This window comes from Labeo rohita, chromosome 1, assembly GCF_022985175.1.
Source record: "Labeo rohita strain BAU-BD-2019 chromosome 1, IGBB_LRoh.1.0, whole genome shotgun sequence".
Lineage (NCBI taxonomy): Eukaryota > Metazoa > Chordata > Actinopteri > Cypriniformes > Cyprinidae > Labeo > Labeo rohita.
This window is the reverse complement of record NC_066869.1, coordinates 4,437,911-4,450,834: the sequence shown is the minus strand read 5'-3', so window position 1 is coordinate 4,450,834 and position 12,924 is coordinate 4,437,911. Positions and strand designations below refer to the sequence as shown.

At 37.8% G+C, this 12,924-nt stretch overlaps 1 protein-coding gene across 1 annotated transcript; it reads right to left on the bottom strand.

Moving 5' to 3' along the window:
- Nucleotides 1-2,635: 2,635 nt before the first annotated feature.
- Nucleotides 2,636-6,042, bottom strand: LOC127160855 (bifunctional apoptosis regulator). The gene is made up of 8 exons (XM_051103528.1): nt 5,959-6,042; nt 5,614-5,876; nt 4,851-5,055; nt 4,605-4,774; nt 4,350-4,488; nt 3,474-3,635; nt 3,016-3,098; nt 2,636-2,831 (listed from the first exon to the last, which is right to left on the bottom strand). The coding sequence occupies exons 2-8, from the start codon at nt 5,868-5,870 to the stop codon at nt 2,636-2,638; spliced, it is 1,212 nt and encodes a 403-aa protein (XP_050959485.1). The 5' UTR covers nt 5,871-5,876; nt 5,959-6,042.
- Nucleotides 6,043-12,924: the final 6,882 nt, after the last annotated feature.

Genomic DNA, 12,924 nt, shown 5'->3' with positions numbered 1-12,924 from the left:
AAATTTACATAGTAACTAATATGCCAAAGCCAAAATAAATTATATTCTCTAGGTGCTGAACAGTTTGTTTAGGCTTATTATCTTTTTGTTGTTGTTGTTGTTTATATTCCTGTCAGACTCCTTTTGTAATTAATATCAGTATGACATTAGGGCCTGGTTTACAGCTCTTAGATTAAGCCAGTATTAGTTAAATCAGGACATTTGGAGAATTTTTTGGTTTTAAAAAAATGTGCCTTAGGGGGGAAAACATTACTGGTGTGCATCTTGATACAAATCAGTGGCACTGACATATTTTAAGTTGTCTCAGTGCAAATTGCTATCTGTTATAACGGCTCAGATATGAATTTTAGTCTGGGACTAGGTTGAAGCTTTACCTGTGAAAACAGACATAACATTCATAACCCTATATAAACTCACAGACTGAATGTTTTTATAAGACTAACACAGCAGGGGCACTGAGAATCTATTTTAACTGCAAAATAAATGTGACAATGTGAAATGTGTTTAAAACCTCTCAAAGAGCAGAGGAGATAAGTGATCAGCACTGAGCTGAAGTCCTGAAGCTTTCAGAAGAGTCTGAGATGAAGAAAACCAGCAGCTGATCATCATGGGAGTATCAGACAAATTCAGATCTACAGACTCCAACTCTCAAACTCATGCACACTACAAACAGAAATGATTATTTTCTTTGTACAGAATCAATTTTAAATGCACAACAATTCTGTTAGAGAAATACTGATTCTCTTTGTAGCTTTTAGGGCCTTATAATATGCCAAATGACTAGTTTCTGGTTGTATATCAGTGTATATAAGCACAATATTAATGTACATTTTTGTAAATATGAAAATAAGCAGACAGTAAAATTAATATTATTTACTAGAGCTATCTGAGCTGAGTGTCAGATGCTGCTGTGTCGCTCCTGTCATATAAAGCTGTTGTGCTGCTGGAGACATAATAAAGCAGAAAACACAATCATTTCAGAAGAAGATGCTGATGAAGATTTTCTAGTGATCAAGCAGCAGATTGAAGCTCTGAAGCTCCTGAAAGACTGGAATTACAGTCAGATCAACTGTGTTCAGCAGCGATACTGTGAGTGTTTGTACACTATTCATTTAGTGAAGTGTTAAATCAGCGCAGACACAAAAATAAACTTTTATTGTAAGTGAAGTAGCCTCTGAGTTTCATTTTTCTGATTATTCATAATGTCATCAGTTCATATCAGGGATTGATATTCATGATTAAATCACAAATGTTCTTTTATTACAGCTGTTCATCAGACAAAATATAATATTAAGTAGGGATGTCACAATACTCAATATAATATTGAACCATTTGGTACAACATCCACGGTTCAATATGTGCTTTTGAATTGTGGTTTTCGGTTTTGCATTTAAATAACTTGATTTTTTTTTTTCTTCTCAGAATTTGCTGTATGTGTGCCTGTGATTTCATGTGCTGAAATGAGGAAACTCTTCCCCGCTTATATTTGAAAAATCAACAAACACAGAGCATCTTCTTTTCTAATGACATGACATGACAAGCCTTTCTAAACCTGTTGCCCAATAAAAGAGTTATAAAAACAGTTATAAAACTTGTCATTAATTCACAACATCAGTCAAGTGTTTGAAATAACTTCCTTATGTGATCTGATCACAGATTCTGGATCCTTATCACAGAATGACGCAGTTACTGAACACTCACTCAGCAGGTTTAAGTAGTTATCCGGGAGAGTTGATTGCCTAGTAAAGGTTTTGTTCTGGTTAGCTGACGTGAAAAAAATATTGTACCAGTCAGCAATAAGCACAGCGACACTCCCTGACACAATAAAGCCACACCCCCGGCGCCAAATGACAGTACATAAATAACAATACTCCTTCAGAGAAATATTATTGATGGACAAAATATTATTACTTTTTACAGCTGTTTGTATGGAGGTTCTTACACCTTCATTTAGTTTCCTGGCCATTTATTCATTTAATTATTTTTGACTTTTTTACATTTTTACCTGCTGCCAGTCACATTTCAGTTTTCGTTTTCAGTTGTAGTTTTTTGTGTATAATATTAATGAAGATCTAGGTCTGAAAACTTTATATGGGAGCAATGACAGTTACTATTAAGCTTTCAATTCAAGTAAATATAATAAGCTTTAAAATGCATATGTGTAACTTTTATATTAATATCTGTAGCAACGGCGTTTATTATTGCAGTGCACATTTGTCGTCAAATTTTTATTTTAAACTGAGATTCATCTAATACAACCTATTTTTTATTAAAAATATATTTTACAAGATTAATAAAATAGATATAAATATTTTTTACATTTATCACAGTCACAAAATCAGATTATAGAACTAATTCTTTACACACTTAAATGCATGAAACTGAAAAATGTCAGAAACTGACAATACTACTATAAAACTGATTATAATATAAAAGCAGAGAGGTGATTGTGAATGTAAAGTCCCAGCATGACCAAGACACAGATGTTTGTAGCGTTCCTGTAGCTCAAACGGTCCATCTCAGTGCTCGCAACGTCAAGGTCATGGGTTTGATTCCCAGAAAATACATGAACTGATCAAATGTGTGGCATGAATGCAATGTAAATCACTTAACAAACATGATAAAAGTGTGTGTATCAGGGCCTGTGCTGTGTGTCTTTAGGCAGGAGTGTTCGTTTGACCAGCACTGCACTGATGAAGGGGCAGACGTACAGCTGGACGTAGATCTCAATATTAATGATGAACAGAGGCACCAGCGGCCACGGCAGCACAAACACAGATGTGTTGAACAACACTGCAAACATCTGAAGCCAAAATAACTTGGGAAGCGTCCTGGAATCACAACATACACACAGAAATCACACAGGTTCAATGTCAGACTCAATATATGTGTTAAAATCCTCACATGAAGAATCAATTGTGTGTGTGTGTGTGTGTGTGTACCTCATCTCTGTCCTCTCTTCCACAGCGTCCAGTAGAAACACACGTCCAGCACTGTCAGTAACATGGCGTGAACAATGATGATTCCTGCCGCTGATAGGGCAACAGGAAGTACATCAGCAGAAACTCCGCCCACTGACACCAGCCCGGCCAATCCTGCTGTGGCAGCACAGGGTGCATTAGTGCCCGCCCACTTTCACAGCGGCATTGGTTTTGTTAGTAATTTTCCCCGAGAGATTTATTCAAAAGCCCGTTATAGTGTTATAAGCCATGAAACAAACCAACCGACACAAGGAGAATCACAACATCTGATTGGAAGAGAAAGTGTTTAAAAATCAGATGAAAAGATGTGAAAGAAAGAAGAGTGAACTTCAAGCCCATGTAGCTTTGTGAATGACAATCAAATTAAAAATGCTGTAGAAATATGAAACTATTCAAAGTGGTTGATTATATCTATAGAAACAACATATTTAAGTTTGTTGCAAAAATATGCATATACATGCAAATATTTAAGTGTTTTATATCCAGTTTTACCAGCGGCGTGTCAGTGGGAGCGTCTGGTGTCGCCGGGCAGCAAGTGTGAATGAAAGGCAGAAACACATCTTCATAGTTGAACAGGAACAGGTAGAGCAGCGTCAGACGCGGGAAGTTCCTCAGACTGATCAGCAGGAACAAAGTCTTCCCTAAATACAGATCCTGCAGACACACATGATGATTAACAGCGTCACTGTGGTCAACACACATGCAGAACATACAGAGACTCCTGACAGATCTGAGAGAAACGTGATTTAAACTTTCTGTGTGCTGAAACACACACACCAGGGTTCGTACACATTTTTCTCAATACATTTCTACGACAATATTCATGGCCTAATGTTCCATTATTTTACAATAAGAATAAAAAATCATTTTAAATTTACTATTAATGCTGCTTTTTTGCTTAATATTTGTAATAATAATAGGTGCAAGCTGCAACTGAGCCAGTGAACATCATCACATCACTGAATGTTTATTATCAGTTAAACTCATGACCTGAATTTTCATCTATCATATTCAGGTACAAAAATATACGAAGATTGAAAGAACTGAAAAATAGATTAAAGTTACAAAGATTATATAGTCTAGAGCAGTGAGTGATTTTCTGTCTTTTGTTGTTTGATTAACATTAATGACAGACGGCACAGATTTGGGCTGTTGTGACAAGACCATGAATGAATCCAGTACTGATACACATGAGTTTCTCAACTGCTTACAACTGAAAGTTGCGGAAATTAGTCAAACTATGCAAAATATGTGCAATCCCACACCAAAATTCAGGACCTGATCAAACTTATTCTGTTATACAATTTTTTTTTTTTTTTTTCTAGGTTTTTTTTATGACTGTACAAACCCTGACACACACACACTCACCTTGTACTGCCAGAAGTTCAGTGAGACTCTGGTTCCTTTGAGTCTGTGCAGCTCTTCCAGGATGATCTGTCTGTGAGACTGATTTTCGATGCTGAATGGAGCCACAGACAAATCTTCATTGCTGAGAGCAGACAATAACCTGACACACACACACACACACACACACACACACACACACATCACAGTTCACTGATGAATGTGTGGTGCTCCAGGACTGAGAGATGCTCTGTGTGTGTGTGTGTGTGTTTTTTTTACCTGCCATTGATCTTCTCCATACGGAATGTTTCTTGATACTGATTGGTCCAGACACCAAGATGCTCCACCCACAGAGTGACATCATCAGTGTTCCACCTGCTGAGCGGTTTACTGAGCAGCACCTCATGACTGGAGTCATTACTGAACCCACGGTACAATAACACCACCATCTACACACACACACAGAGCAACAATGCAGTGCAGCAGCTCATCTTCAGCAGGTGTGTTTGTGTGTGTGTCACTCACGGCCATGAAAGTCAGCGCTGTAACCACTCCAGAGTAAAACTCTCCAATGTTGATCGGCCGTGGGTTCTGTGGCGGAGCTGCGTGAGGGGCCTGTCTCCTCCCGTGCTGCTGGAAGGCCTGGAGAACACGACAGAACCATGGATCGCTCAGGATGGCCTGTTTCCGTCGGCTCACTTCAGCGGGAAACAGCTTCTCCACCGTATCCCTGACAAACACACACAGGCTGTTTCATTGTGCGTCTGATTGAGAATATGAACGTCACGCCAAACTTAACTCTGTCAGTAACTGTTTGGACATGCAGGTATCTGAACTGAAGAATTGTAGAATCAATAGGCAGAGCTAAACAGGCAGCGATGTCAAGTCGGTGGGCGGGGCTAAACAGACAGCTATGTAGAATCTGTGGGCGGGGCTAAACAGGCAGCGATCTTGAGTCAGTGGGCGGGGCTAAACAGACAGGTATGTAGAATCGGTGGGTTGGGATAATAACACTATTACACCAGAATAACACATTCCACAAGCTGTGGTTTTGGCAGACTGGTTTCAATATAAGCTGTTTTTAGACAAACAACAAAGTTTTGAATTCTGAAACTTACAGGATGTTTTTATAGTACAATGACCTCTTATTTGTCAAAAGATCAAAGGAATTTTGGTCTCTCAGGTCATGACCTCTTTAAAGCCCATTCACACCACAAACTAAACTATAACAATAACTATAATAGCTGTAACAGTAACTGTAATGATATCTACATGTCTCATCTCTCACCGGAGCAGGATGTTGACTTTGGGAAAGTCTGTCCACACCGCTCGGCATTCTGGGCAGTCGGTGCGGACGCGGGGCAGAGCGGACGCCCACCAGTTGGCCAGGCAGTGTCTGCAGAAGCTGTGTCCGCAGGTGAGCGTGGTTGGGTCGACCAGCACCTGGTAGCAGCAGTGACAGGTGAACTCAGACGCAGACAGACCTGTCACCGGCTCCTCTTCAGACTCATTGAGCTCCTCGTCTACAGGGATCCGCACGTCCATCTCACTCTGTCAACACACACACACACACAGATCATATAACAGCACAGGACGGCTCCTGCGAGTGTTTTCAGGCAGGTTCATGTCTTACTTCAGTCTCAGCGCCGCTGTCAGCTCCTCGTCTCTCTTCTCATATCGGCTCTTTCGGTTTATTCATATAAAAGCTCATATCTCTCTGATCAGAAAAAGAAGAGAAACAGAAACTTCACTTCAAGCAGCACCTTCCTACTCAAACACACATACACGTGATTTAGAATATTCATCGGGACTTTCCATCAACTTGATTTTTTTTTAACAAAAAGTACATTATACTACACATTATGTAAAATAAATAAATAAATACATACATACATATACATACATTAATATGGTTAATTAAAGGTTAAATACGAAATTTTTCTTCCCAATCATCTGATCTGAATTACAGAAAAAAAGTAGGGATTTTTCTGGTTTCCTAGATTGTCCATTTAGCTAAACCGGCATAACAACAATCACACACATACTTTCAGTTTCACTTCTGATGTGCAGTATTACCATTACTAATATTAATATATTCATATTTCATTGCTGTACCATAAATGCAGTATATAGAGTTACTCAGAGAAAACATTGTATCTTAATATCTGAACAGCCAGTCTGATGATAATAGAGTCTGTATTCATGGCTCTCTATTTTCACATTGTGCTTGTAAGCTCTTCTATGAACAAGGTTGATTCAGGTCAGTTTTATGTGAAATTAATTAATCGTAATACTTAATGTGTGTATAACTAAAAAGTAGAATGATATTTATTTCTAATTTATCTACCCCTGCCTAATAACACACAAAACAACCACTAAACATTAATAAAAGAACACACATTTGACAGAACCATCAAATGTAATGGTATTTAATTGTTTCCAGATCATTTGTATAGATTACATGTTCATTAAAACATTTGCTATTAGTTTGAAAATTCTGTATATTACACACATATGACCTGAGTTCTCATTATATTTACTCGGTTTTGACCAGCAGGTGTCGATGGATTGTGGTGCTTCCAGTGTTTGAAAAAGTGATGTTGTTTTTGTTAATAAATTGTGTCAACTGACTTTTGAAAAGCTTTCTTTCTTTCTTTCTTTCTTTCTTTCTTTCCTTTTTTCCCCCACAGGTTCACAGATGTGGCAGACATTTCCCGTGAATTCCAACTCAAATCACAAATCTTTATTGCAAGTTGTGACTACTGGAATGGAAAGAAGGGCTGATTTTTTTATGGAAAAAAAAATGTTTTCAGAAATACAGGGGTCCTTTTATTCAAACAAATTAAATTAAATAAGTGTAAGAAATTTAATGGGATAAAGCAAAAGAAAAAGGAAAAAAAAAACTTACATACACACACACACACACCACACACACATATAGTTCAAATATATATGAAGAGTTCAGATGCAAACCCAGCTAAACGCCATCTCAGTCAAAAATGAGATAATGATAGTGAGTGAATGCTCCTGACACATATTATATGTCCATCAAATACTTTTACCTCAAACTCGCTAAATTCCAGCCTCAGCCCAATCAGAAGTGCCAGTACTTACATAGAAACCTATACAAAGTAGCCAGAAAGAAAGGCTCAATTTAAAGAAATACGTCAGATGGATTTACATACATATACGAATCTTGTTCGGTTTCACTACTGTTACCATACTGTTCACCCAGTCTCTTGGTTCTGTTTGCTTTGCTATTACTCCCATACTTTCCATCTTGAGTAGCTCTTCAACTATTTTGTCCTTGAGGGCTACAGGAACCTTTCATGGTGGATGAATCACTGGTCACACACTGGAGTCTAATGCTTTAATGTGATGCTCAATTGGTCATCAACCACAGCCAGAAAACACGTCTTCCAAGGGGTCATCTTCAGCCTTTATTTCATATATTCTTCTCACCATCCCTAAATTTCTGTGACGTATGCAACAATTGTTTCTCCTGACCCTTGTGCTCTCATGAAAAACATATCACAAATATATTGCATCTGGGTGCCCCCTACGGGAATTCTTGGGGCAGCCATGGCCTAATGGTTAGGGAGTCGGGCTTGTAATCAAAAGGTTCGGCAGGGATTGAAGGTGGGGGGAGTGAATAACCAGCGCTCAATACCACGACTGAGGTGAGTCCCTTGAACAAGGCACCAAACCCCCAACTGCTTCCCGGGCGCCGCAGCGATAGCAATATGGCTGTCCACTGCTCCGAGTGTGTGTTTACGGTGTGTGTGTGTGTGTTTGTTCACTACTCACTACTGTGTGTGTGCACTTGGATGTGTTAAATGCAGAGCACAAATTCCGAGTATGGGTCACCATAATTGGCCACACGTCACGTCCTTTCCTTTTCATATTTTTCTGGGATTGCAATATTCTTTAAATTTATTTTTTAGTTCCTCAATTTTATTAATTTCTTGCTCTGTGAACTAGGGTCGCATCGATCTGATACTCTGGATCGGTATCGACGCTGATCCAAGCTTTTTGAATGGATCAGATATTGTTGATGCGTGACCAATCCAAATTCGATACCGTTACCAGAGTTTGATTAAATGAATAGCAAAAAATAATAGTCTACTGTAAAAACTATAATAATTCATATAAGAACACAATTATTTATTTTAAAACATTGCCTTACAAATAAAATAAATTTAAAATATGTTGCGCTGCTTACACAGCCACATGTGAGTGTGACAGGCAAGTTCAGAGGGAACCTTTTACATGCAAAGTCTACCTCAGCGCGGTACGGGTTCGGGCTTAATTTATATCATTTTACATAAGCACGGGCTTGCGCTCCGGCTTGCATGGTAAATGAGTGGTCATGTGATGCATTTCGATTAGCGGGAGAAAAATGTGAAAATGGATGTTGAGGAGGTGAAACAGAGGCTTGCCTCTGGCGATTACATTTTGGCAAATTTGACAAAACTTGCAAAATTAGCCAGATCAGTACTATGCATCCCGGCCAGTAGCAGCAGCAGTACAAGGGTGTTCAGTGCTGCTGGACGCACCATCAGTGAGCACAGGACCGCGCTGAAGCATCTACCTGTGATTCAATACATTTCCAACACAAAAACATGTAGCCTAATCTTGGTGAGTAAAGGTTTTTCAAATTAAATATTGAGTCTTAAATGCATAATGTAGTATATAGGCTAATGTTGGCATTATTCTTTTATTACATTTCAGCTGCTATTCACTGTCGCATTGAGGCCGGATTGTGGAGAGAAGTAGCAAAGCAAATCCCGCGGAGCCTTTATCTTAATTTCGTTATTGCTTAATTTACAATTTATCTTAATTTAATTTCTTAAGAAAGACCCATTTTTATTGGCTCATTGGTCTAGTGTATGCCTAGGCCTATTTAGAGTGTTGAGATGTTACGATGTTACAGAGGACTTATTTTATTTATTTGTTCCAACTTCCAAGTGGCCTGTAGCCTATGTTAGTCATGAATCAATTATGTTAAAACATGTATAAATGACTCATTCTTGACAAAAGGCAAAAGAGCTGTGTGCTTGTGCACATTTGAATAATGTCGGGCTGTAAACGGGTTCAGGCATTTAAAAAGCTGTCAATCAAAATGTACTTGTCGGGCTCGGGCATTGTCGGGTCCAACTCTTAAGGCTCGATTACAGCACTAAGACACAGGGATTAAAACATTGAAAAGTACACTACTACAAGAAGTCAACACGAGATTTGGTTACAATCGAAGATGAACCGCTTTACCTGGTTGCCACTTTACTTGACCCACAGTACAAAGACAGGTGGGCTAAAAGTCTATGCACACACTTTTGACAATATTTTTGTTTTATTGTATAAGATTATTATTATTATTATTATTATTAGGCTATTATTATTATTATTTAAAAATATATTTTTACGTTCATATAAGTTTAGTTTAATTAATTTTAAAGTTTTAGTCATTAACTCTTGTCATGCTAAAATAACATTTGGAAATGCTTTCCATATTGTGCAGATTTTCATTCCTTTTAAAATAATGTGAAGCCATCCGATGCATTACGCATTTGTGACTAGAACAAACTGTTTTTCATTTCGATTTATTTTGAAAAAAAAGTTCATACTTAAGATTTATTTAAGTGATTGGATGACAGATAACGACCTCTTAAAATTGTATTATATGATCAAATTTGGCCTTTATATAAAATTATTTATTTTAGTTTGTAATTTGTAATTTCTATTCGTTATGTCTGACCAATATATGAAAAGCTGCTGAACATTATTTATTCTGAAAAATAGATAATTATTTTGTTAACTTTCCTTTCCCTTTTATTGGTTATTGACCAATTAAATGTAAGATATAAAAAATATGGGATTTGTGATTAAATAAAGGATGTGATTAAATGCTTAATAAATGGAAATACCCCCACTGATATCGGCCTGGTATCGGTATCGGCCGATACTCAGAATTTTTGGTATCGGATCGGATTGGTTTTGAAAAAATGGTATCGTTGCATCCCTACTGTGAACTGAAATGCTTTGTACACTTCAATGACTTCATCCCCCACAATATGAAGAAGGATAGCATACTGCACAGTTTCTCTGCCACACTGCTGGCAATGAGGTACAATTTCTGAAGCCATACCATCCAATTGTCTGCCAAGTTGCCTTGAAGAGACAGCTTTGATGGTGGTTGTTGTAGTGACATCTTTGCCTTCACAAGTTCAGACTTACAAATAATGAACAGAGTAAAGGTTACGTGTATTTTGGCATGCTGGGGAGGACTCTAAGCTCGGAATTTTGGCCTGAACCCAGAGTACCCAGAGATGACACAGACACCAGAGCTATAAGAACAGGATTCAGACTCTTTGCTGAAATCGACTGCTAATGACATCACACAGGTACAGGTAGCACAATCATACAAAATACATGACATAAAGCACTATACTAATGCATATTTTTGAAGATGAAACTAAGCAGACAATAAAAGGAACGTTATTTACTCATGATATTTCAGTGAGAACTGAGGCTCAGAGGCTGCTGGACAGCAAAAAAAAAAAAAGACAATCATTTCAGAAGAAGATGCTGATGAAGATTTTCTAGTGATCAAGCAGCAGATTGAAGCTCTGAAGCTCCTGAAAGACTGGAATTACAGTCAGATCAACTGTGTTCAGCAGCGATACTGTGAGTGTTTGTACACTATTCATTTAGTGAACTGAGTGTTAAATCAACAATGTTGATCCAGATTATTAACTTCTAAAAAAGACAACAGAAACAATTATGAATGCAAAATGAATACAAATGTAATTATGTTTGTGTGCAAGTGAACACCAGAAAGAGGATTTACAAGTGTGTATATCTGTTGTTTTATCTGACACAGAGAAAACTGAAGAATCATAGTCAACCCTGAATCCAGCATAGAGGGGTTCAGTGAATGTGGTGTTGAATGTGTGTAAGTGTGTGAGTGTGTGTGTGTCAGAGACGCTGTAGAAGGACAGAGAGCCGGTCGACACATCCACATACACTCCTACTCTATTAGCAGACGAATAGATGAGAGGTAAATCAGTGTAGTTATTATTGTGCCAGACAGTCAATCTGTCAATAGAGCAGTACAGACTCCAGGATTTGTCATTAGATCCAAACTCTCTCACTCCTTTCCTGTTGATTCCTTTATATGTCACAGATACTTTAACCCATCAAACCCATCAGCTCCATTCAGTCTCCCAGTAACAGCGTCCAGTCAGACTCTCAACACACAGAACCTGAGGAACATCAAATCTCTCTGGATGATCAGGATACGACTGATGTTCTTCCACATGTGTGATCTTCCTGTTGTCATCAGACAGAATGAGACGAGTGTTTGGACACTGATGAACGACTGAAATTTAAGTCTTCAAAGTGTTTCAAGGAGTTCAATGAAATCCCTCTTAAAGAGTTCTGACTGGTCTTTACAAAACCTATATTTTAGGTTCCCATGAGAAAAAAAAGCTAATAAATCCTACAGAAAATGTTGTGTGAGGGGTAGGTTTAGGTGAGGGGGTTAGGGTAAGAGGATGCCAAAATACAGTTAGTACTGCAAAAAATAAAATAAAATAAAAAACATGTTTTTTGCATGTGTGTTTGTAGACCTACACTTTCGTAGTCTTGCTGTCATCATGATGTCTCCTCCATGAACCACACTATAAACACACAAACACACATTAATGTAGATCTGCATCACTCACACACCAAGCAATTTAAGGGAGAAGTTTGTTTCTATAACAAAAATTTACAGATAATGTACTCCATCCAGTATCTTCATGCCTTTCTTTCGTCAGTCGTATAGAAATTATGTTTTCTGAGGAAAACATTTTAGGATTTCTCTCCATATAGTGCCATATTTTTCACTAACCACACATAAACCTTATTTTCTCAGAAATACAAATTTTTACATACATGCTGATTACATACTGTAGGTCAGTTTGTGCTGATCAGACTTTAGCCATTAACATATTTGTAAGAAAAAAGCACCAATGTCAGGGGACGTGAAAACTTCTCCAGGGCCCAAAAACACCCTCAGACCCCAAAGGGTTAAACAGTTGTCTGTGGCCCCAGAAAAGATTGAAGTTTTTGATGAAATTCATTACTTTTATGTTGCAGGTTCTTTGTAGCGATGCATTAAGCCCAGTGACTGTGAAAACATGTTAGTTCCCCTCGTTGGGAGTGCTCCACTGATGAAGGACTGAAATTTAAGTCTGCAAAGTGTCTCAAGGAGTTCAGTGAAATCCCTCTTAAGGAGTTCTGACTGCTCTTTACAAAAATCATTCTTCCCCACATGGATGATGATTCGATTTGCAGTTGTTGTGCTTCATTAGAATGTTTTTTTTATTATTATTTTAATTTTTTTTATTGAGACACAACATATGTGTACCAATATGTACACATACACACATATATGTACACAAATACATAAAGACATAAGGACATAAATACACATTGAAAGAGCATCAATATAAGCTACTTATGGTTACACTGTTTTAAATTAGAATTTATGGTAGTGTAGATTTGAAGTGCAAGTTGGAGATTTCTATGAAGTTTAGATTTTATAGATGCTGTAAGT

Coding starts and splice junctions, on each gene's coding strand:
- LOC127160855 (XM_051103528.1), bottom strand. CDS start 5,870: ATGGACGTGCGGATCCCTGTAGACGAGGAGCTCAATGAGTCTGAAGAG. Junction 4,775..4,850: donor CAGCGCTGACTTTCATGGCC/GTGAGTGACACA, acceptor GTGTGTGTGTAG/ATGGTGGTGTTATTGTACCG. Junction 4,489..4,604: donor ATGGAGAAGATCAATGGCAG/GTAAAAAAAACA, acceptor TGTGTGTGTCAG/GTTATTGTCTGCTCTCAGCA.